Genomic DNA, 23963 nt, shown 5'->3' on the forward strand with positions numbered 1-23963 from the left:
CCTGGTCTAAAATTTCAGTGAGGAAGGGGAAGTTGCAGGATGAGGAAGGGGTTAGATTTGTGCTATGAGGGATAGGGGCAAGGGTCAGGTCTGTCATCTAAGTTTTAATGAGGAGGGAGGATCACAATTGTGGAATAATTTTGAATGATGACAGATTTGGGGTATGATTTGTGGTGAGATTTGGAGCCAAATGTAATAAAGTGAGAGTTTCAGAAAGTGAGAGATTTGGTAAGGTTTTGCAGGGTTTTTTTAAAGTGGCAATCATTTACACAGCAAGATCAACCTGGTTCTGCAGTGTAAATGATTGCTGCTTTAAAAAAAACCTGAAAAACCTAACCAAATCTCTCGCTTTCTGAAACTCTCAATCTATTACATTTGGCCCTAGGTGTCTAATTTTTAACAAGGAAGGTGGGATCGGTCAAATCTGGAGACTGATTTGAAACAAGAGGGGGTCAGATTGGGGAATTGATTTTAATCGATGGGGTCAGATCTGTGACTTGATTTTATTTCACTGATAATAAAGAACAAGCAATTGAGAATGATCATTTGTTATTAGTAGAAGTTGATCATTTTTTTGTTCTCAAATTGTTGGTATATATGTAATATATTGTTTGTTTTAAGGTGTAAATAATTGTAAGCTTCTATTCAAAGTCAGTAATATTATATATAGTCTGTGACTTTATTAACAAATTCCTTTTTGGCGCAGTTTGCTGGTAGAAATGCTGGGACCACTTCCTTATTTTTGTCTCCAGTCTGAAAGTTGCCGGCCACCACCAGCTGTGAGTCCACAGGTACAATGACAATGGTTACTGTACAGTATAATTGACTTCATACGTTAGAAATACTCACTGTACACAGGATCCACACACATTAGTCCACAATTAGTGTGACAGCACTTCTGTGCTCCTGTGCAGTTGTGTCAGATGAGCAGTTTGCAGTTGTGCAGTTAGTTCTATTAGTGCATGGTGTAGAGCAAGGTGAGATGGAAGAGTTACTGGACGCAGGTAGGCAGTGGCCTCGCTTCTCTGCAGGTTGCTCTGGGAAAACAAATATAAAATAACATCAAGCCTTGGTAATATTTTCATTTAGATACACATTCCCCTATTTATATAATCCTCCTTATATGAGAACCGGGGATGAGAGAGGGCAGGGCATAACTAGAACTTTATGGGCTCCATAGCAAAATCTTGGAAGGGCCCCCCTTACCCCCAGCCTTTGTCACTACAATGCCTTTCAGGGGCATGAAAGAGAGGGGGATGATAGACAAAAAGGGTGCCAGGGGGAGAGAGAGAGAGGAATGAGTTAGAGAGGGAGAGAGAAAGTGAGAGAGCGTTTTCATGAAAAAGAGGGAATGAGAGAAAGAGAGAGACAGTGTCAGGGATAGAGGAAGAGAGTAGCAAGAGAGAGTGTTAAGGAGAGAGAGGGGGAGAGAGAGACAGAAGGAGCAAGCAGGAGTGACACTACTTGACTCCAACAGAGGACTGTGGTGAAGGCATAGATGGACAGACGGACAGATGGGGACATGCGCAGATAGACGGACAGACAGACCACCATATGGAGGCATAGACGAACGTTGGCGGCATTGACAGATGGACAGACAGAGCACAATATGGAGGCATGGATGGATGGGAGGGGGCATAGACAGACATAGACAGACAGACGAACAGACAGAGCACCAGGAGCCTGGGGGTAGGGTTCAGCTAGAAGCTACGGGTCAAACAGTGAGAACAGTAAGGATGGGTTTAGTGATCAATTTGAGGGTGGAGCAGGGGGGAGCAAAAGATCAGCCGGCAAGTGTATTTGCATGGGTATTAACACTGGAAATACTGATGCAGGTATTGCCCAAGATATTCCCAATTTATCACCTAATGACAAATATGACTCAACAATAAGGTATATAGAAAATGATGTCCAAAGCATAAGCGTAGATACTAACATCGGGGGGGGGGGGTTCAAAGTATTAATGGGTCAAATAGAGTTAGAAGTGGGGAAGGCTGTATTAAGCATGATGGGGATGGAAAGGGAGGGAGGAGAATAACAGTCGGTAAGAATAAATATAGAAGGGCACTTGAAAATAATGATAAGATACCTTTAAAACAAATGGCCAAGGGAGACAGTAAGCTAAAATGTATGCTTGCGATTGCAAGAAGCCTATCAGGTAAAATGGGGGATTTGGATTGGCTTGTATCAGAATCTCAGTATGATATTATAGGTATTACAGAAACATGGTGGGACGGCTCTCACGACTAGTTTCTGAATTTGGAGGGATATTCTCTTTTCAGGAGGGATAGGGCTACCAAAAGGAGAGGAGGGGTATGTCTCTTTGTTAAACCAAACTTAATAGATGCTATTTACGAGGGGACTGGAATCACTATGGGTTGAGATCACAAGTAGGGGCATGGAAGTAAAGAAACTAATCATTGGCACATGCTACAAGCAACCAGATAATAGCGTACATGACGAGGAACTAATCTTACTGCAAATTTAAAAAGCTGCGGGAATGTGGGACATCCTAGTGTTAGGGGACGTTAACTATCCGGATATAAATTGGAGTAACAATTCATGTGTAAAAACTAGGAGCAGCAGATTCTTAAATACATTAAAGGATCAATACTTGTCTCAATTATTCGAGGACCCAACTAGAGGTAAAACTATTCAGGACCTAGTTATTATCAATAATGTGGATATTATATCAAACACTAAAGGTGGTCATTCCGAGTTGTTCGCTCGTTGCCGATTTTCTCTATATTGCGATTAGTCGCTTACTGCGCATGCGCAATGTTCGCAGTGTGTCTGCGCCAAGTAAATTTGCTAGACAGTTAGGTATTTTACTCACGGCATAACGAGGATTTTTCATCGTTCTGGTGATCGGAGTGTGATTGACAGGAAGTGGGTGTTCCTGGGCGGAAACTGGCCATTTTATGGGTGTGTGCGGAAAAACTCTGCCGTTTCTGGGAAAAACGCGGGAGTGGCTGGAGAAAAGGGGGAGTGTCTGGGCAAACACTGGGTGTGTTTGTGACGTCAAACCAGGAACAAAACTGACTGAACTGATCGCAGTGGCAGAGTAAGTCCCGAGCTACTCAGAAACTGCAAAGAAATTTCTATTCGCAATTATGCAAATCTTTCATTCGCAATTCTGCAAAGCTAAGATTCACTCCCAGTAGGCGGCGGCTTAGCGTGTGCAATGCTGCTAAAATCAGCTAGCGAGCGAACAACTCGGAATGAGGGCCAAAGTTAGGGAGGCCTTAGGAAACAGTGACCACTATATGATCACATTCGATATATGTTTCAAGAAGCATAGCTATAATGGGACAACTAAAACATTTAACTTTAGAAAAGCTAACTTCAATATGTCTCCTGGTAAAGACACAACGGAAATGTGGGCAGCTTTAAAAGGGTTGTTTGATAGCAATATACACAAATTCATTCCCATGAGCAGTAAACGAAGGAGTACTAAACATAAGCCTATGTGGCTTAATAAGGAGGTCAAAGAAGCAATGGCTAAAAAGAGGCATGCTTTCAAAATATTTAAATCTAATGAAGGGGAGGAGTCATTCCACCATTATAAGGAATGCAATAAAAAATGCAAAAAAGTAATAAGGGCAGCTAAAAGTGTAAACAAAAAGCAAATTGCTATAGATAGTAAAACCAATCCTAAAAAGTTTTATAAATACATAAACAGTAAAAAGTTAAAGAAGGAGAATGTAGGCCGATTAAAAGATGAATTGGGAGCTTTGATAAATGATAATAAAATAAAAGCTGAAATACTGAACAATTTTTCCCCCTCAGTATTCACCAGAGAGGATCAGATGGTGAGAGTAGTGCATAACGATAGTGAAGGTAATGACTCTTGGCTTGATTATTAAATCACCAGGCCCAGATGGTTTTCATCCGAGGGTTATTATGGAGCTTATGTCGCAGCTAGCAAAACCACTAAACTAGATTTTCCATACTTCAATTACATCAGGCATGGTACCAAAGGTTTGGCGCATAGCAGAGGTAGTGCCTTTATTTAAAAAGGGAACTAAAAATATTCCTGGTAACTATAGACCAGTTAGTTTAACCTCTATAGTGGGTAAAATATTGGAAGTTATTTTGAGGGACAGCATAGAGGATTATCTGCAGGTTAATAAGATTATTAGCAAAAGTCAGCATGGATTTGTAAGGGGCAGGTCATGTCAAACTAACTTAATTAGCTTCTACGAGGAAGTGAGTGAGAATCTTGACCAGGGAAAATCAGTGGATGTGGTGTATTTAGATTTTGCAAAAGCCTTCGATACAGTGCCTCACAGGAGAATGATCATCAAATGAAGGGAACTTGGCCTAGGATATACTATTTGTACATGGATAGGTAATTGGCTGGATAACAGAGTACAACGAGTAGTGGTCAATGGAATGTTCTCCAGCTGGGCACCAGTAGTCAGCAGAATACTACAAGGGTCTGTACTTGGCCCGCTACTATTCAATATACTTATCAATGATCTTGGAATAGGCCTGGAAAGCACAGTGTTAATATTTGCAGATGATACTAAACTGTGTAAGGTAATTAAGTCAGAAAGTGGAGTCTCTACATAATGACTTATTTAAACTTGAAACCTGGTCGCCTAAATGGGGAAAGAGGTTCAATATAGAAAAATGCAAAGTTATGCATTTTGGGACAAAAAACACACATGCATCCTATACTCTTAATGGGGAAAATATAGGGGTAACTGTGGTGGAAAAAGATTTGGGCATGCTCATAGATAATAGGCTTAATAACAGTACACAATGTCAAAATGCAGCATAAAAGGCAAGTCAAGTGCTTGCGTGCATAAAACGGGGTATTGAGATAGGGGACGAGGATGTAATCCTGCAACTGTACAAATCATTGGTACGTCCACATATTGAATATTGTGTTCAGTTTTGGGCACCATATTATAAAAAAGATATCGGGGAACTAGAAAGTTCAAAGGCGAGCTACTAAATTGATTAAAGGGTTAGAGACACTGGAGTATGAGGAAAGGCTTACTAGGTTAAAATAAGAATTTACTCACCGGTAATTCTATTTCTCGTAGTCCGTAGTGGATGCTGGGAACTCCGTAAGGACCATGGGGAATAGCGGGCTCCGAAGGAGGCTGGGCACTCTAGAAAGATCTTAGACTACCTGGTGTGCACTGGCTCCTCCCACTATGACCCTCCTCCAAGCCTCAGTTAGGTACTGTGCCCGGACGAGCGTACACAATAAGGAAGGATTTTGAATCCCGGGTAAGACTCATACCAGCCACACCAATCACACCGTACAACTCGTGATATGAAACACAGTTAACAGTATGAAACAATAGAGCCTCTCAACAGATGGCTCAACAGTAACCCGATTTAGTTAACAACAACTATGTACAAGTAATGCAGATAAACCGCACTTGGGATGGGCGCCCAGCATCCACTACGGACTACGAGAAATAGAATTACCGGTGAGTAAATTCTTATTTTCTCTAACGTCCTAGTGGATGCTGGGAACTCCGTAAGGACCATGGGGATTATACCAAAGCTCCCAAACGGGCGGGAGAGTGCGGATGACTCTGCAGCACCGAATGAGAGAACTCCAGGTCCTCCTCAGCCAGGGTATCCAATTTGTAGAATTTTGCAAACGTGTTTGCCCCTGACCAAGTAGCTGCTCGGCAAAGTTGTAAAGCCGAGACCCCTCGGGCAGCCGCCCAAGATGAGCCCACCTTCCTTGTGGAATGGGCATTGACAGATTTTGGCTGTGGCAGGCCTGCCACAGTATGTGCAAGCTGAATTGTACTACAAATCCAACGAGCAATAGTCTGCTTAGGAGCAGGAGCACCCAGCTTGTTGGGTGCATATAGGATAAACAGCGAGTCAGATTTTCTGACTCCAGCCGTCCTGGAAACATATATTTTCAGGGCCCTGACAACGTCTAGCAACTTGGAGTCCTCCAAATCCTTAGTAGCCGCAGGCACCAAATAGGCTGGTTCAGGTGAAACGCTGACACCACCTTAGGGAGAAACTGGGGACGAGTCCTCAATTCTGCCCTATCCATATGGAAAATCAAATAAGGGCTTTTACAAGACAAAGCCGCCAATTCTGATACTCGCCTGGCAGAAGCCAAGGCCAATAACATAACCACCTTCCATGTGAGATATTTCAGATCCACGGTTTTTAGTGGTTCAAACCAATGTGATTTTAAGAAAACTCAACACCACGTTGAGATCCCAAGGTGCCACAGGAGGCACAAACGGGGGCTGACTATGCAGCACTCCTTTTATAAATGTCTGAACTTCAGGTACTGAAGCGAGTTCTTTTTTGAAAGAAAATCGACAGAGCCGAGATCTGTACCTTAATGGAACCCAATTTAAGGCCCATAGTCACTCCTGCTTGCAGGAAATGCAGAAATCGACCTAGTTGAAATTCCTCTGTTGGGGCCCTTTCGGCCTCATACCATGCAACATATTTTCGCCATATGCGGTGATAATGAGTTGCTGTAACCTCTTTCCTGGCTTTAGTAAGCGTAGGAATTACTTCCTCCGGAATGCCCTTTTCCTTCAGGATCCGGCGTTCAACCGCCATGCCGTCAAACGCAGCCGCGGTAAGTCTTGGAACAGACAGGGCCCCTGCTGCCGCAGGTCCTGACTGAGTGGCAGAGGCCATGGGTCCTCTGATATAAATTCTTGAAGTTCTGGGTACCAAGCTCTTCTTGGCCATCCACGAGTATCGTTCTTACTCCTCGCCTTCTTATTATTCTCAGTACCTTTGGTATGAGAGGCAGAGGGGAGAACACCTAAACCGACTGGTACACCCACGGTGTTACCAGAGCGTCCATAGCTATCGCCTGAGGGTCCCTTGACCTGGAGCAATATCTTTTATAGCTTTTTGTTAAGGCGGACGCCATCATGTCCACCTGTGGCCTTTCCCAATGGTGTACAATCCTATTGGAAGACTTCTGGAGGAAGTCCCCATTCTCCCGGGTGGAGGTCGTGTCTGTTGAGAAGATCTGCTTCCCAGTTGTCCACTCCGGGAATGAACACTGCTGACAGTGCTAACACATGATTTTCCGCCTATCGGAGAATCCTTGTGGCTTCTGCCATCGCCATCCTGCTTTTTGTGCCGCCCTGTTGATTACATGGGCGACTGCCGTGATGTTGTCTGATTGGATCAGTACCGGCTGGTTTTGAAGCAGAGGCCTTGCTGGCCTCAGGGCATTTTAAATGGCCCTCAGATCCAGAATATTTATGTGTAGGGAAATAACCTGACTTGACCAAAGTCCCTGGAAGTTTCTTCCCTATGTGACTGCCCCCCAGCCTCAAAGGCTGGAATCCATGGTCACTAGGACCTAGTCCTGTATGCCGAACCTGCGGCCCTCTTGAAGATGGGCACTCTGCAGCCACCACAGTAGAGATACCCTGGTCCTTGAAGACAGGGTTATCAGCCTATGCATCGGAAGATGCGATCCGGACCACTTGTCCAACAGGTCCCTCTGAAAAGTTCTTGTATGGAACCTGCCTAATGGGATTGCTTCGTAAGAAGCTACCATTTTTCCCAGGACTCGCGTGCAATGATGCACCGCTACCTATTTTGGTTTCAGGAGGTCTCTGACTAGAGATGACAACTCCTTGGCTTTCTCCTCCGGGAGAAACACTATTTCTGGTTTATGTCCAGAACCATCCCCAGGAACAGTAGACGTGTCATAGGAACCAGCTGTGACTTTGGACTGTTTAGAATCCACCTATGCTGTTGTAGCACTTTCCAAAATAGTGCTACCCCGACTACCAACTGCTCCTTGGACCTCGCCCTTATAACGAGATTGTCCAAATACGGGATAATTACAACTCCCTTTTTTTTTTGAAGGAGTATCATCATTTCGGCCATTACCTTGATAAAACACCCTCGGTGCCATGTACAGTCCAAACGGCAGTGTCTGGACTTGGTAATGGTAATCCTGTACCACAAATCTGAGGTACTCCTGGCGAGGATGGTAAATGGGGACATGCAGGTAAGCATCCTTGATGTCCCGGGATACCATGTAATCCCCCTCGTCCAGGCTTGCAATAACCGCCCTGAGCGATTCCATCTTGAACTTGAATTTTTTTTATGTTCAAGGATTTTAATATAAAATGGGTCACACCGAACCATGCGGTTTCGGTACCCCAACCCGTGTGGAATAGTAACCCCGTCCTTGTTGAAGTAGGGGCACCTTGAGTATTACCTGCTGGGAATACCGCTTATTAATTGCCTCTAGCACAGCCTCCCTGCCTGAGGGAGTTGTCAGCAAGGCATATTTTAGGAAACGGCTGGGGGGAGACATCTCTAATTCCAGCTTGTACCCCTGAAATACTACTTGGAAGAAACAGGGATCCACCTGTGAGCGAGCCCACTAATTGCTGAAATTTTTGAGGCGGCCCCCCACCGTACCTGGCTACACCTGTGGAGCACCCGCGTCATGGTGTGTACTCACAGGAGGCGGGGGAAGAATCTTGATTCTGGGAACAGGCTGACTGGTGCAGCTTTTTCCCTCTACCCTTGTCTCTGTACAGAAAGGAAGCGCCATTTGACCCGCTTGCTTTTCTGAAGCCGAAAGGACTGTACCTTTTTCTGTGAGGAAACCTGAGGTAAAATTATTTCTTCCCAGCAGTTGCTGTGGATACGAGGTCCCAGAGACCATCCCCAAATAATTCCTCACCCTTATAAGGCTCTCTATGCGCTTTTTAAGTCAGCATCACCTGTCCAGTGACAGGTCTCTAATACCCTCCTGACAGAATGGACATTACATTTATTTTGGATGCCAGCCGGCAAAATATCCCTCTGTGCATCCCCCATATATAAGACAACGTCTTTAATATGTTTTTATGTTTGCCAACTATTATCCCTGTTTGACAGGGTCACCAACCACGCTGCAGCAGCACTATCTGCAGGTCTCAGTCTAGTACCTGAGTGTGTAAATACAGACTTCAGGATAGCCTCCTGTTTTTTATCAACAGGTACCTATTAAAGTGGCCGTATCCTAAGACGGCAGTGCCACCTTTTTTGACAAACGTGTGAGCGCCTTATCCACCCTAGGGGATATCTCCCAGCGTAACTTATCCTCCTGGCGGGAAAGGGTACGCCATCAGTAACTTTTTATAAATTACCAGTTTCTTAACGGGGGAACCCACGGTTTTCACACACTTCATTTATTCATCTGATGGGGGAACAAAACACTGCCTGTTTTTTCTCCCCAAACCTAAAACCCATTTATAGAGGTTAAAGTCAGAAATGTATAACACATTTTTTATTGCCGGGATCAAGTCACGGATTGGATTGTGTATATGTCTCCACCTTGTCGACACTGGAGTCAGACTCCGTGTCGACATCTGTGTCTGCCATCTGAGAGAGCGGGCGTTTTTGAGCCCCTGATGGCCTTTGAGACGCCTGGGCAGGCGCGGGCTGCGAAGCCGGCTGTCCCACAGCTGTTACGTCATCCACCCTTTTATGTAAGGAGTTGACACTGTCGGTTAATACCTTTTACCTCTCTATCCACTCTGGTGTCGGCCCCACAGGGGGCGACATCACATATATCGGCCTCTGTTCCGTCACCATATAAGCCTCCTCATTCAACATGTCGACACAGCCGTACCGACACACCGCAGACACACAGGGAATGCTCTAAACGAGGACAGGACCCACAAAAGCCCTTTGGGGGGACAGAGTGAGAGTATGCCAGCACACACCAGAGCGCTATATACTGCAGGGACTAACTGAGTTATGTCCCCTATAGCTTTATATCTATATATATAATGTATACTGCGCCTAAATTTAGTGCCCCCTCTCTCTTTTTTTAACCCTTGTAGACTGCAGGGGAGAGCCAGGGAGCTTCCCTCCAACGGAGCTGTGAGGGAAAATGGCGCCAGTGTGCTGAGGAGATAGGCTCCGCCCCTTTTTCGCGGCCTATTCTCCCGTTTTTTATGGACTTCTGGCAGGGGTATTTACCTCATATATAGCCCCATGGGCTATATATTGAAGTATTTTTGCCAGCCAAGGTGTTTTTATTGCTGCCTCAGAGCGCCCCCCCCCAGCGCTCTGCACCCTCAGTGACCGGAGTGTGAAGTGTGTATGAGGAGCAATGGCGCACAGCTGCAGTGCTGTGCGCTACCTTGGTGAAGACTGAGCCTTCATGCCGCCGATTTTCCGGACCATCTTCTTGCTTCTGGCTCTGTAAGGGGGACGGCGGCGCGGCTCCGGGACCGAACATCAAGGCTGGGCCTGCGGTCGATCCCTCTGGAGCTAATGGTGTCCAGTAGCCTAAGAAGCCCAATCCGGCTGCAAGCAGGCGAGTTCGCTTCTTCTCCCCTTAGTCCCTCGCTGCAGTGAGCCTGTTGCCAGCAGGTCTCACTGAAAAGAACAAATTCTAAGACTATAACTTTCTAAGAGCTCAGGAGAGCCCCTAGTGTGCATCCAACCTCGGCCGGGCACGAAATCTAACTGAGGCTTGGAGGAGGGTCATAGTGGGAGGAGCCAGTGCACACCAGGTAGTCTAAGATCTTTCTAGAGTGCCCAGCCTCCTTCGGAGCCCGCTATTCCCCATGGTCCTTACGGAGTTCCCAGCATCCACTAGGACGTTAGAGAAATACTGTATGTATACACTAGAAAAGAGGCTTCTAAGAGGAGACATTATTAATATCTTCAAATATGTAAAGGGTCATTACAAGGAGTTAGCAGTGGATTTGTTTATTAAAAGAACTATGTGGGCACTCGCTGAGGCTAGAGGAGAGAAAATTCCGTACACAATGAAGGAAAGGGTTCTTCACGGTAAGGGAAATAAAGATTTGGAACTCCCTGCCAGAGAAGGTAATAATGGCGGACTCTGTAAATGCATTTAAGAACGGACTTGACAAATTTTTTACTGGAAAAAGTATTCAGGGTTATAGCTTTTAACATAGTGACATTAATATCTGGGAGTGGTAACAATCATAGTTGTCAATTGGTACTAAACCTTTACTTCAGCAGGTGCATTATAATATGAACATCTTAACATAGAATACAGGTTGAACCCGATGGGCATTGTGCCTCTTTTCAACCTCACTAACTATGTAACTATGTAGGGCTATAGATGGACGGTAGGGGGCATAGCTGTACAAATGGACAGACAGGCTGGGGGTATAGACAGACAGATGAACAGACAGAGCACTATATGGGGGTATAGACAGATGGACAGGAGGGGGCATACAAACGGGAGGCTAGAGCACCATTTGGGAGTACAGATGGATGGATGAGAGGGGGCACAGATGGATAGAGGGACGGATGAGAAAGGGCACAGATGAACAGACAGAGCACCATATGGGGGTATAGATGTATGGACAAGAGGGGGCATACACAGACAGAGCACCAAATGGAGGCATAGACGGAAAGGCGAATGGACATAGACATACGGACGGGGTGGGCATAGACGGACGGTTAGGAGGGGGTATAGATGGACAGATTAGAGGGGGCATAGACAGACAGATATGGCCATATATACAAGGTGCAGGGCAAGCAGCCATTATGGGGCTTGGCAGCTTGGAGTGGCCCCAAAGCCAATCCCACTGCACCCTCTAAAATGTATTATTTAATATTATTATTTGTTCTTTATTTTTTTAATTGTACTTACTGCTGCTGCGCTAGATTTGTGGCCTTGCAGTGTACTTACTGGAAGGGAGGAGGGAGGAGGAGCCGCTTGTTCTAGAGAATCCAGAAGAATTGACAGACTGCATTTCTAAGAATAATGGTTCCACTCAAGAAATGTCCGCCTCTACTGGATGTAGAAGATAGGTTCACTGCTATATATATATATATATATATATATAAATATATACACCTGGCACCGTCACTCATCAAAGTCAGTGCAGCTAATCTCTGGGAATTGATCCCAATATCCCCAAAAAGGGTAATGGGGAAGATAAAAATAATAGAAATATGTCATTTATCACTCAATATAATGGTTGTGCCTACCAAATACAACAAGTGATTAAGAAAAATACATCTCTTCTAATGTTGGATGAGGTGTTGAAGCCCCAACTTGATCCGAGAGGGTGTACAATATTTCGGAAAGCAGAAAATCTACGTTCGAAATTGGTACCTAGTCACTTTTGAGGGGGCAAAAAAGCAGTGAGTGAACATACATGGCTGCCTGAGAAACCATTGGGCTTCCATAGATGTGGAAGGTCAAATTGTTTATCATGTAACAATCTGCCGAGAAAGAGCACAGTGTTTACTTCATCTAACACTGGAGAGGAATTCCAGATTAAAGAGTTCCTGAATTGTTACTCGATATATGTTATTTATGTCATCACCTGTTTATGTGGAAAACAATACGTTGGTAGGACCACCTGCACTATGCACATTAGATACATGGAACATCAGGGAATGTATTAAAGGGCGCAAGGCACCCACTGTCCAGTTACATTATCCAGTGTCAAAATCCAATTTGGATAATAGCAGGATGATAACTGTAGAACATATTAAAAATACAATACGAGGAGGAGATCGTTTCAGCTTACTATGTAGGTGAGAAGCATACTGGATTTATAGGCTGGACACGTTGGTGCCGGGTGGCCTGAATGACATGGTAGAACTTAATGGAGTATAAGGGGTGATGTTTAGTATTAAATTATGCTGTCTGTATATTATTATCCTTTTAGGTGGGCTAAGGGATACCAAAGGGTTTATATTGGTTATATGCATTACTAATATGAGTATATATAGGAATTATCATGGTTGTGTGTATATATATATATATATATATATATATATATATATATATATATACTAAATAGAATTCCTTACTGGGATGAATTATGAGGTATTGATTTTCTACTATATGGTATAACTATAGGATAACATTAAGTGGAGTATAAATAATGCGGATCTATGATATAACTATGTTGTCTGTTAAGGAGAGAGATAAGTGTTAAATTGTTGGAGAATTATGTGGGGGCTGTATGCCTATTAGTTGATCCCCTAGTATAGTATACGGAATAATTGTGAACTGATTTGTTTATGCACAATATATGCGGACTCATTATAAATTGGTGTATATACATATATTGGTAATGGGGGTCATTCCGAGTTGATCGCTAGCTAAAAATGTTCGCTGCACAGCGATTAAGGTAAAAATCGGCACTTCTGCGCATGCGTATGCGGCGCAGTGCGCACGCGCGACGTATTTTCACAATGGCCGATGTATTTTTACACAAGGTCTAGCGAAGCATTTCAGTTGCACTGCTGGCAGCAGAGTGATTGACAGGAAGAGGGCGTTTCTGGGTGTCAACTGACCGTTTTCAGGGAGTGTTCAAAAAAACACAGGCGTGCCAGGAAAAATGCAGGCGTGGCTGGGCGAACGCAGGGCGTGTTTGTGACGTCAAAACAGGAACTGAATAGTCTGAAGTGATCGCAAGCGCTGAGTAGGTCTGAAGCTACTCTGAAACTGCACAAAAATATTTTGTAGCTGCTGTGCGATCCTTTCGTTCGCACTTCTGCTAAGCTAAAATACACTCCCAGTGGGAGGCGGCATAGCGTTTGCACGGCTGCTGAAAACTGCTAGCGAGCGAACAACTCGGAATGACCACTAATGTCTTTGCATTTTTTTTGGTTACCTTGGAGGTAATGATCATGGAATACTAAACAATAGATATAGTAAATAATAAATATAAGAAATGACTGATTTGCTTTATTGACCGGCCCTCATAATGAAGGTCCATAGAGATTCAGTGATTCTAAACTTTAAATGTTGGATGTTTATGTTAGAGATGAGCGCCTGAAATTTTTCGGGTTTTGTGTTTTGGTTTTGGGTTCGGTTCCGCGGCCGTGTTTTGGGTTCGAACGCGTTTTGGCAAAACCTCACCGAATTATTTTTGTCGGATTCGGGTGTGTTTTGGATTCGGGTGTTTTTTTCCAAAAACACTAAAAAACAGCTTAAATCATAGAATTTGGGGGTCATTTTGATCCCAAAGTATTATTAACCTCAAAAACCATAATTTACACTCATTTTCAGTCTATTCTGAATACCTCACACCTCACAATATTATTTTTAGTCCTAAAATTTGCACCGAGGTCGCTGTGTGAGTAAGATAAGCGACCCTAGTGGCCGACACAAACACCGGGCCCATCTAGGAGTGGCACTGCAGTGTCACGCAGGATGTCCCTTCCAAAAAACCCTCCCCAAACAGCACATGACGCAAAGAAAAAAAGAGGCGCAATGAGGTAGCTGTGTGAGTAAGATTAGCGACCCTAGTGGCCGACACAAACACCGGGCCCATCTAGGAGTGGCACTGCAGTGTCACGCAGGATGGCCCTTCCAAAAAACCCTCCCCAAACAGCACATGACGCAAAGAAAAAAAGAGGCGCAATGAGGTAGCTGTGTGAGTAAGATTAGCGACCCTAGTGGCCGACACAAACACCGGGCCCATCTAGGAGTGGCACTGCAGTGTCACGCAGGATGGCCCTTCCAAAAAACCCTCCCCAAACAGCACATGACGCAAAGAAAAAAAGAGGCGCAATGAGGTAGCTGACTGTGTGAGTAAGATTAGCGACCCTAGTGGCCGACACAAACACCGGGCCCATCTAGGAGTGGCACTGCAGTGTCACGCAGGATGTCCCTTCCAAAAAACCCTCCCCAAACAGCACATGACGCAAAGAAAAAAAGAGGCGCAATGAGGTAGCTGTGTGAGTAAGATTAGCGACCCTAGTGGCCGACACAAACACCGGGCCCATCTAGGAGTGGCACTGCAGTGTTACGCAGGATGTCCCTTCCAAAAAACCCTCCCCAATCAGCACATGATGCAAAGAAAAAGAAAAGAAAAAAGAGGTGCAAGATGGAATTATCCTTGGGCCCTCCCACCCACCCTTATGTTGTATAAACAAAACAGGACATGCACACTTTAACCAACCCATCATTTCAGTGACAGGGTCTGCCACACGACTGTGACTGATATGACGGGTTGGTTTGGACCCCCCCCAAAAAAGAAGCAATTAATCTCTCCTTGCACAAACTGGCTCTACAGAGGCAAGATGTCCACCTCATCTTCACCCTCCGATATATCACCGTGTACATCCCCCTCCTCACAGATTATCAATTCGTCCCCACTGGAATCCACCATCTCAGCTCCCTGTGTACTTTGTGGAGGCAATTGCTGCTGGTCAATGTCTCCGCGGAGGAATTGATTATAATTCATTTTAATGAACATCATCTTCTCCACATTTTCTGGATGTAACCTCGTACGCCGATTGCTGACAAGGTGAGCGGCGGCACTAAACACTCTTTCGGAGTACACACTTGTGGGAGGGCAACTTAGGTAGAATAAAGCCAGTTTGTGCAAGGGCCTCCAAATTGCCTCTTTTTCCTGCCAGTATAAGTACGGACTGTGTGACGTGCCTACTTGGATGCGGTCACTCATATAATCCTCCACCATTCTATCAATGTTGAGAGAATCATATGCAGTGACAGTAGACGACATGTCCGTAATCGTTGGCAGGTCCTTCAGTCCGGACCAGATGTCAGCATCAGCAGTCGCTCCAGACTGCCCTGCATCACCGCCAGCGGGTGGGCTCGGAATTCTGAGCCTTTTCCTCGCACCCCCAGTTGCGGGAGAATGTGAAGGAGGAGATGTTGACAGGTCGCGTTCCGCTTGACTTGACAATTTTGTCACCAGCAGGTCCTTCAACCCCAGCAGACCTGTGTCTGCCGGAAAGAGAGATCCAAGGTAGGCTTTAAATCTAGGATCGAGCACGGTGGCCAAAATGTAGTGCTCTGATTTCAACAGATTGACCACCCGTGAATCCTTGTTAAGCGAATTAAGGGCTGCATCCACAAGTCCCACATGCCTAGCGGAATCGCTCCGTGTTAGCTCCTTCTTCAATGCCTCCAGCTTCTTCTGCAAAAGCCTGATGAGGGGAATGCCCTGACTCAGGCTGGCAGTGTCTGAACTGACTTCACGTGTGGCAAGTTCAAAGGGCATCAGAACCTTGCACAACGTTGAAATCATTCTCCACTGCACTTGAGACAGGTGCATTCCATCTCCTATATCGTGCTCAATTGTATAGGCTTGAATGGCCTTTTGCTGCTCCTCCAACCTCTGAAGCATATAGAGGGTTGAATTCCACCTCGTTACCACTTCTTGCTTCAGATGATGGCAGGGCAGGTTCAGTAGTTTTTGGTGGTGCTCCAGTCTTCTGTACGTGGTGCCTGTACGCCGAAAGTGTCCCGCAATTTTTCTGGCCACCGACAGCATCTCTTGCACGCCCCTGTCGTTTTTTAAAAAATTCTGCACCACCAAATTCAAGGTATGTGCAAAACATGGGACGTGCTGGAATTTGCCCATATTTAATGCACACACAATATTGCTGGCGTTGTCCGATGCCACAAATCCACAGGAGAGTCCAATTGGGGTAAGCCATTCCGCGATGATCTTCCTCAGTTGCCGTAAGAGGTTTTCAGCTGTGTGCGTATTCTGGAAAGCGGTGATACAAAGCGTAGCCTGCCTAGGAAAGAGTTGGCGTTTGCGAGATGCTGCTACTGGTGCCGCCGCTGCTGTTCTTGCGGCGGGAGTCCATACATCTACCCAGTGGGCTGTCACAGTCATATAGTCCTGACCCTGCCCTGCTCCACTTGTCCACATGTCCGTGGTTAAGTGGACATTGGGTACAACTGCATTTTTTAGGAGACTGGTGAGTCTTTTTCTGACGTCCGTGTACATTCTCGGTATCGCCTGCCTAGAGAAGTGGAACCTAGATGGTATTTGGTAACGGGGGCACACTGCCTCAATAAATTGTCTAGTTCCCTGTGAACTAACGGCGGATACCGGACGCACGTCTAACACCAACATAGTTGTCAAGGACTCAGTTATCCGCTTTGCAGTAGGATGACTGCTGTGATATTTCATCTTCCTCGCAAAGGACTGTTGAACAGTCAATTGCTTACTGGAAGTAGTACAAGTGGGCTTACGACTTCCCCTCTGGGATGACCATCGACTCCCAGCGGCAACAACAGCAGCGCCAGCAGCAGTAGGCGTTACACGCAAGGATGCATCGGAGGAATCCCAGGCAGGAGAGGACTCGTCAGACTTGCCAGTGACATGGCCTGCAGGACTATTGGCATTCCTGGGGAAGGAGGAAATTGACACTGAGGGAGTTGGTGGGGTGGTTTGCGTGAGCTTGGTTACAAGAGGAAGGGATTTACTGGTCAGTGGACTGCTTCCGCTGTCACCCAAAGTTTTTGAACTTGTCACTGACTTATTATGAATGCGCTGCAGGTGACGTATAAGGGAGGATGTTCCGAGGTGGTTAACGTCCTTACCCCTACTTATTACAGCTTGACAAAGGGAACACACGGCTTGACACCTGTTGTCCGCATTTCTGGTGAAATACCTCCACACCGAAGAGCTGATTTTTTTGGTATTTTCACCTGGCATGTCAACGGCCATATTCCTCCCACGGACAACAGGTGTCTCCCCGGGTGCCTGACTTAAACAAACCACCTCACCATCAGAATCCTCCTGGTCAATTTCCTCCCCAGCGCCAGCAACACCCATATCCTCCTCATCCTGGTGTACTTCAACACTGACATCTTCAATCTGACTATCAGGAACTGGACTGCGGGTGCTCCTTCCAGCACTTGCAGGGGGCATGCAAATAGTGGAAGGCGCATGCTCTTCACGTCCAGTGTTGGGAAGGTCAGGCATCGCAAACGACACAATTGGACTCTCCTTGTGGATTTGGGATTTCAAAGAACGCACAGTTCTTTGCGGTGCTTTTGCCAGCTTGAGTCTTTTCAGTTTTCTAGCGAGAGGCTGAGTGCTTCCATCCTCATGTGAAGCTGAACCACTAGCCATGAACATAGGCCAGGGCCTCAGCCGTTCCTTGCCACTCCGTGTGGTAAATGGCATATTGGCAAGTTTACGCTTCTCCTCCGACAATTTTATTTTAGGTTTTGGAGTCCTTTTTTTTCTGATATTTGGTGTTTTGGATTTGACATGCTCTGTACTATGACATTGGGCATCGGCCTTGGCAGACGACGTTGCTGGCATTTCATCGTCTCGGCCATGACTAGTGGCAGCAGCTTCAGCACGAGGTGGAAGTGGATCTTGATCTTTCCCTAATTTTGGAACCTCAACTTTTTTGTTCTCCATATTTTATAGGCAGAACTAAAAGGCACCTCAGGTAAACAATGGAGATGGATGGATTGGATACTAGTATACAATTATGGACGGACTGCCACGGTTAGGTGGTATAAAAAAACCACGGTTAGGTGGTATATATTATAATAATAATACAATTATGGATGGACGGACTGCCTGCCGACTGCCGACACAGAGGTAGCCACAGCCGTGAACTACCGCACTGTACACTGGTTGATAAAGAGATAGTAGTATACTCGTAACAACTAGTATGACACTATGACGACGGTATAAAGAATGAAAAAAAAAACACGGTTAGGTGGTATATATTATAATAATAATACAATTATGGATGGACGGACTGCCTGCCGACTGCCGACACAGAGGTAGCCACAGCCGTGAACTACCGCACTGTACACTGGTTGATAAAGAGATAGTAGTATACTCGTAACAACTAGTATGACACTATGACGACGGTATAAAGAATGAAAAAAAAACCACGGTTAGGTGGTATATATTATAATAATAATACAATTATGGATGGACGGACTGGCTGCCGACTGCCGACACAGAGGTAGCCACAGCCGTGAACTACCGCACTGTACACTGGTTGATAAAGAGATAGTAGTATACTCGTAACAACTAGTATGACACTATGACGACGGTATAAAGAATGAAAAAAAAACCACGGTTAGGTGGTATATATTATAATAATAATACAATTATGGATGGACGGACTGCCTGCCGACTGCCGACACAGAGGTAGCCACAGCCGTGAACTACCGCACTGTACACTGGTTGATAAAGAGATAGTAGTATACTCGTAACAACTAGTATGACACTATGACGACGGTATAAAGAATGAAAAAAAAACCACGGTTAGGTGGTATATATTATAATAATAATACAATTATGGATGGACGGACTGCCTGCCGACTGCCGACACAGAGGTAGCCACAGCCGTGAACTACCGCACTGTACACTGGTTGATAAAGAGATAGTAGTATACTCGTAACAACTAGTATGACACTATGACGACGGTATAAAGAATGAAAAAAAAACCACGGTTAGGTGGTATATATTATAATAATAATACAATTATGGATGGACGGACTGCCTGCCGACTGCCGACACAGAGGTAGCCACAGCCGTGAACTACCGCACTGTACACTGGTTGATAAAGAGATAGTAGTATACTCGTAACAACTAGTATGACACTATGACGACGGTATAAAGAATGCAAAAAAAACCACAGTTAGGTGGTATATATTATAATAATAATACAATTATGGATGGACGGACTGCCTGCCGACTGCCGACACAGAGGTAGCCACAGCCGTGAACTACCGCACTGTACACTGGTTGATAAAGAGATAGTAGTATACTCGTAACAACTAGTATGACACTATGACGGTATAAAGAATGAAAAAAAAACCACGGTTAGGTGGTATATATTATAATAATAATACAATTATGGATGGACGGACTGCCTGCCGACTGCCGACACAGAGGTAGCCACAGCCGTGAACTACCGCACTGTACACTGGTTGATAAAGAGATAGTAGTATACTCGTAACAATTAGGATGACACTATGACGGTATAAAGAATGAAAAAAAAACCACGGTTAGGTGGTAGGTATATAATAATAAATAATACAATTCTGGTCGGACGGACTGCCTGCCGTGTGCCGACACAGAGGTAGCCACAGCCGTGAACTACCGCACTGTACACTGGTTGATAAAGAGATAGTAGTATACTCGTAACAATTAGGATGACACTATGACGGTATAAAGAATGAAAAAAAAACCACGGTTAGGTGGTAGGTATATAATAATAAATAATACAATTCTGGTCGGACGGACTGCCTGCCGTGTGCCGACACAGAGGTAGCCACAGCCGTGAACTACCGCACTGTACACTGGTTGATAAAGAGATAGTAGTATACTCGTAACAATTAGGATGACACTATGACGGTATAAAGAATGAAAAAAAAACCACGGTTAGGTGGTAGGTATATAATAATAAATAATACAATTCTGGTCGGACGGACTGCCTGCCGTGTGCCGACACAGAGGTAGCCACAGCCGTGAACTACCGCACTGTACACTGGTTGATAAAGAGATAGTAGTATACTCGTAACAATTAGGATGACACTATGACGGTATAAAGAATGAAAAAAAAACCACGGTTAGGTGGTAGGTATATAATAATAAATAATACAATTCTGGTCGGACGGACTGCCTGCCGTGTGCCGACACAGAGGTAGCCACAGCCGTGAACTACCGCACTGTACTGTGTCTGCTGCTAATATAGACTGGTTGATATTTAAAGAGATATTAGTAGTATACAACAATACTATACTGGTGGTCAGGCACTGGTCACCACTCCTGCAGCAAAAGTGTGCACTGTTAATTAATATAATTGTACTCCTGGCTCCTGCTAACAACCTGCAGTGCTCCCCAGTCTCCCCCACAATTAATTATAAGCTTTTAATTTATACATTGATGACTGTGCAGCACACTGGGCTGAGCTGAGTGCACACAGACTGAGTCACACTGTGTGACTGACTGTGCTGTGTATCGTTTTTTTTTTCAGGCAGAGAACGGATATAGCAGAGAGAAGTGAACGGATATATTATATTAAATAAAAGTTAACTAGCAACTGCACTGGTCACTGACTGTGGTAAACTAACTCTGTCTGCGACTCTGCACAATCTCTCTCTATCTAATCTATCTATCTCTATTCTAATGGAGAGGACGCCAGACACGTCCTCTCCCTATCAATCTCAATGCACGAGTGAAAATGGCGGCGACGCGCGGCTCCTTATATAGAATCCGAGTCTCGCGATAGAATCCGAGCCTCGCGAGAATCCGACAGCGTCATGATGACGTTCGGGCGCGCTCGGGTTAACCGAGCAAGGCGGGAAGATCCGAGTCGCTCGGACCCGTGGAAAAAAAAGTGAAGTTCGTGCGGGTTCGGATTCAAAGAAACCGAACCCGCTCATCTCTAGTTTATGTCAAGTAATAAATACTAGATATTATGAATAGATTGAAATTATTATATTTTTTGTGCCTGTTATGGTCATTAAATATGTAATGCCACTAGAGGGCGTAGTGATAATAGCAGTGACGTCAGACATACAATACCAGTGTCCATAGGAACATATATGGAAATTTGAAATAGTTTATTTATTTATTTATTTATCTATCTATCATTATTTATGTATTACTGTTTAATTAGAAAGTGTTAATGTAGGTTGGTTTATATAAATATTGAGTCCAGGGAGCTGTTTCCAATGAATGGTATTGAGACTGAGGCTTGGATTGTAGGTCTCTGAGCTGCATAGGCTCATACAGCACTATTGAAAGAGAGGCTTGACCCGCATGTGAAGTGCGCATGCGCGGACAGGGAAATATGATATTTAAATGCCAGAACATCTACAGGGGCACTTCTAACACTGAGCAAGCCGCTGACACCATTTTGGAGGTGGAGAAATGCTTCTGTGAGAGGAGAGGACACTATTGCAAACACTGCAGCAATTATCTGCTTGTTTAAAATTCTTGGAGCTGGCCGGCCATTGTGTAACCAGCAGACCCCAGTGCAAGGGGAGAAAAGCAGTCTTCCACCTACCAGCGTATGATCCCAGGGGGAGAATCTGCCTGAATAAACATTCACTGGGAGAGGTATTTAATTGATTGCATTACATGGTGTATTCAATATATCTGATGTCTTTGATATTACCCTCTCACTGCTGGATTATACCTATTTGCTGCATTGCATGAATTCTTAAGCTCTGACTACTAACTATTGTGGAAGTGCTAACACTTTGGAGGAAGCATGTTGCTATATTAACTTTGCATACTAACTCTCCAGCATGGATTCCAGTTTTTTTATTATTCCAAGATGAAGCTTTATTGGGACTGCTATTGCATTAACCATTCTAAGTAAAGGCATCCATTTAGTGCTTATTATCTAGGCTTAGATCTATGATTATTATATTGCTGAGGCTTGGTTATATAATATAATTATATGATATATTATATATATATATTTTTATGTATTATATGTGAATTTTATGATACTGTCCGGTAGCTATGTATTGTAATCGTTTTTAATTTGTGTTTATATAAAAACATATCCAAGTTAAAAGCGCAGGTTCACTGATAACATTACTGAAAGGAAGACAGAGACAGATAATAGTGTAAAGAAAGGGAACAACAACATACTGTATACGGGAACATACATTAGGGCAGAAAGAGAATAAAAAAATAATAATTTTAATTTATTGTCAAATCCTGTATAAATACTGCATCACACTATGCCTAGTAAAGTGCAGCTGTTGTACATACTATACAGTAACATCAATATACGGATTGGGTATGCGTGACCGAATTCTGGCGGGGTGTGTGTGTGGGGGGGGGGAGCAGTGCAACAAGCCCCTTGCTGTTTTCACACTCTATGGGTGTTGTGGACACCCACATGTGGGAATAGTCCCTATGAGTCGGCATGCCAACTGTTGGGATTCTCATGGGGTGGGAAGTAGGGGGAGGTGTTGTGACTGGCGGTCTCCTGACATACTGTAACTACATCCCCAATATATGTGTACATAGCACTGCTCTGGTTACACATTGTACCATTATCAAAGTACTTCAGTCTACGTCACTGCACATATACACTAAACTAATATATTGCAAATCATATAGGTCTTACCATGGCTTTCACTGCTGCTGTCATGACATAGAGCCACAGCCAACAGTGCAGAGAAAATCAGAACTCTGAGCATTGTGGAGTCAAGTAATAGGGCTCTCAAGACCAGTGTAGCAGCGGTCAGTGTGCTGGGGTGATGTCTGTGTGGTACAGTACTGTATACTGTTACAATCCCACGCATAAAAGAAGCCAAACAAAATAATTATAAAGGACAAGTCAAAAATACATCAATCTATTGTACAACAAGTCTTAAATTAGAAGCAAATATGGTATTATTGAAAGAAGGAAAATTCACCATTGTATAATGTTTACACATATATTGTATGATCATTTGATACTGTATGTCTTGTGATATATGATGTAATGTATTCCTGAATCATATTGTCTGCTGAAACCTGGATTATTCCTTTAAAGTCTTTGTTACAGGAAATAAAACCACAAAGTATTAAGTAATGATCTTGCTCAACTTAACAAACTATCTATAGCCAGACCTATTTTCATGTATTGTACATAAAGTACTTTATTAAAAATGTATTGTATTTTTTATATTCACACATCAAAGAGTGGTGGTGTAAAATAAATTGGGGATATACTTTTAGAAAAAAAAAATCAGTAAAAAACTTTAAAGATTTTTCTTAATAAAAGTTAGAACATGGGGGGGATTCAGTTATGTGCTGGGAGGATTTGTCCAGGTTATCCACCTAACACTGCTGCATTTTACAACGATGGGGATCTCGCAAGCACCTTTAGGCGGATCCGACATTTGGCTGGCTGGGTGAAGGGGGCAGGTCAGGCTGCCATTGCCGGCGTTGTAACACAGTGGCAACGGCTGATTCGCCCCCTTTTGCATCTAATTGAATTCCTCCAAGATGAGTTACACTGTATATATTGAGTAATATTGATCTGTCATTAAGGTAGGTTTTTCTCACTTCTTGGCATTACATACAACACAGTATTTGCTATATAAATTAACTTAGCTTAAAATAACATTAAGATAACCGACATACCAAAAAAAAATAAAAAAAAAATTAGATGAACAAATAATAGCTTTCAAAATATTTATTATAGTCAGATTATTGGACAGAAAGACATACAGTATATCATGACTATTAATAACATAAACCAATTTAAAG

At 44.1% G+C, this 23963-nt stretch overlaps 1 protein-coding gene across 1 annotated transcript in view; it reads right to left on the bottom strand.

The window, feature by feature from the left end:
• LOC135057364 (waprin-Phi1-like) overlaps positions 1-22913 on the bottom strand; it is a 97088-nt gene extending 74175 nt beyond the window's left edge. The window contains exon 1 of the mRNA XM_063963252.1: positions 22834-22913. Within this exon, the coding sequence (XP_063819322.1) occupies positions 22834-22906 (73 nt within the window). The 5' untranslated portion in view covers positions 22907-22913. The remainder of the gene's footprint in view (positions 1-22833) is intronic.
• Positions 22914-23963: the final 1050 nt, after the last annotated feature.

The sequence above is a fragment of the Pseudophryne corroboree genome, chromosome 3 (assembly GCF_028390025.1).
Source record: "Pseudophryne corroboree isolate aPseCor3 chromosome 3, aPseCor3.hap2, whole genome shotgun sequence".
Classification (NCBI taxonomy): domain Eukaryota; kingdom Metazoa; phylum Chordata; class Amphibia; order Anura; family Myobatrachidae; genus Pseudophryne; species Pseudophryne corroboree.